This window comes from Nanorana parkeri, unplaced genomic scaffold, assembly GCF_000935625.1.
Source record: "Nanorana parkeri isolate BGI_ZX_2015 unplaced genomic scaffold, ASM93562v1 scaffold2537, whole genome shotgun sequence".
Lineage (NCBI taxonomy): Eukaryota > Metazoa > Chordata > Amphibia > Anura > Dicroglossidae > Nanorana > Nanorana parkeri.
The window spans coordinates 13,284-15,192 of record NW_017308805.1 but is presented as its reverse complement, the minus strand read 5'-3'; the positions used below and the strand labels follow the sequence as shown (position 1 = coordinate 15,192).

At 54.2% G+C, this 1,909-nt stretch overlaps 1 protein-coding gene across 1 annotated transcript in view; it reads left to right on the top strand.

Moving 5' to 3' along the window:
- Positions 1 to 1,800, top strand: part of LOC108801862 (germ cell-specific gene 1-like protein) — an 18,627-nt gene extending 16,827 nt beyond the window's left edge. Inside the window, exons 5-6 of the mRNA XM_018573772.1 lie at positions 267 to 378; positions 1,506 to 1,800. Of these exons, the coding sequence (XP_018429274.1) occupies positions 267 to 378; positions 1,506 to 1,800 (407 nt within the window). The remainder of the gene's footprint in view (positions 1 to 266; positions 379 to 1,505) is intronic.
- The last annotated feature ends 109 nt before the right edge of the window (positions 1,801 to 1,909 follow it).

The window sequence follows — 1,909 nt, the reverse complement described above, 5'->3', positions numbered from 1 at the left end:
CAGCCACGGGACGCCCCTGATGGACATGTGTCTTTTTTCAACCTGACTATGTAACTATGTCTGGGAGATCTGTCTGTGTTGCCATGGCAATAAATCATTTTAGAACAGTAACTCCAGTGCAAGTGAGAGGATTTAAAGGACAACTACTAGGTCAGGGCTTTTCCCCCATAGTTCTCCTCAGGGTAACGGGAGGACACAAACTAGCGTCCTCCCGTCACCCTAAGCTCAGTGTATAGGGAGCTTATCTTCGTGTCGGTGTATTTCAGGGTTGCTCGGGATGGTCGCCCACATGATGTACACAACCGTCTTCCAGATGACCGTCAATCTGGGTCCTGAAGACTGGAGACCCCAGACCTGGGACTACGGCTGGTCATACTGGTACGGGACTCTGTACACGATCCTTCCTGATTGGCTGGACCTAAGGGGGGAGGGGCATCTTTATAAACTGGTGAAACCTCTAGCTGGGATATCATCACCCCTTCCATTCCCGGCACTCATCACCATACAAATCACGGGCCGGACGGTGCTGAGTGCGCGGAGATCGCAGGATAGGCCCCTCCCCCGCACATGGAAGTGCCGAATCAGGACATTCAGGGCGCTAAGAATTCGTTTGATGGAAAAAGTCATTCAGTGTTTTTTTTATCGAATTCTTTTTGAAGTGATTTGGACGTTACGACTCGAAATTTCCATCCGATCAGCAGAGAGCCGGCGGAGGATTCCCAATGAGGGGCTTCTATGTGACCCTCCAAGGGGCTGCCAACCCACCAATGGGAACACGCCCCAGAATCTAAAGTCCTTTCCCTGCAGTTTATTGGCTCACTTGTCCTGGGGAGAGATCTGAGGGGTGCCGGATACCCCGAAACTGCCATTGTGGGCCTCAGTGTAGGATCTGTGCGGGTCATCTTCTGCCACAGGTCAGGTGAGGACTCTGCGGGCCCCGGTCACAGGTCAGGTGAGGACTCTGCGGGCCCCGGTCACAGGTCAGGTGAGGACTCTGCGGGCCCCGGTCACAGGTCAGGTGAGGACTCTGCGGGCCCCGGTCACAGGTCTACTATAGGGATGTAACTAACGGGGCTGAAGAGGGGGCCAGCCAATGGGTGAAGGCAGCACAGCAGCAGGTACTGAAACATGTTAGTAACCTCCACATAGCACAGGACGGGACGTGACAACCGTAAACAGATCAGGAAGTTCCTATGCGTGTGCGCGCGTTTTATATCAGAGCACCCATGACAAAGGAGTCCCAGAGCATTGTGGGTAATGTAAAGAGAGCTCGCAGCAAGAGCTGACTGCCTTCAGACTGCCTCTCTCTAATTGAATCTATTGACAAAGATGTCTTATCAGGGAGGGGGGAGGGGTCACTGCTCTGACCCCTCCCCCTTATGGGTACATTGAGCTCCGTAAGCCACAGAGCAGCTAACAATGCCTGGAGCTCCGCCCATTAGGGGGATAAGGAAATACAAAGTATCATTATTATAAATCTAAACATTGTCTCCTTCCTCCCGCAGCCTGGCGTGGGGCTCATTCACATGCTGTATGGCCGCCTCCGTGACAACCATCAACAGATACACCAAGACCATCCTGGAGTTCAAACAGAGGCGGAGGAACCTGGAGCGGAATCTCCAGAACAAGCCGAAATCCCCGGAGCAGGACGGCTCCCGGCCCGTGTGGGACGTCTACCTCAGCACCATACAGGGGGGCGACCGGGAGGACTTTGTGGATTTACCAATCAGCGCTCACAACCCCTCAGCGTGCGGGAACTCCGCCCACTTCCCCTACAGACAGTGCGACGAATATTGCTAGTCCGTCATCCTCGTCCTTCTGTGCGTTTTGTAATAAAATCCTGCAATGGGTCTTCCCGCGTCCCGCCTGCTCCGTGACGTCCGAATGGTCGCCCGACCAAAGAGTCGCC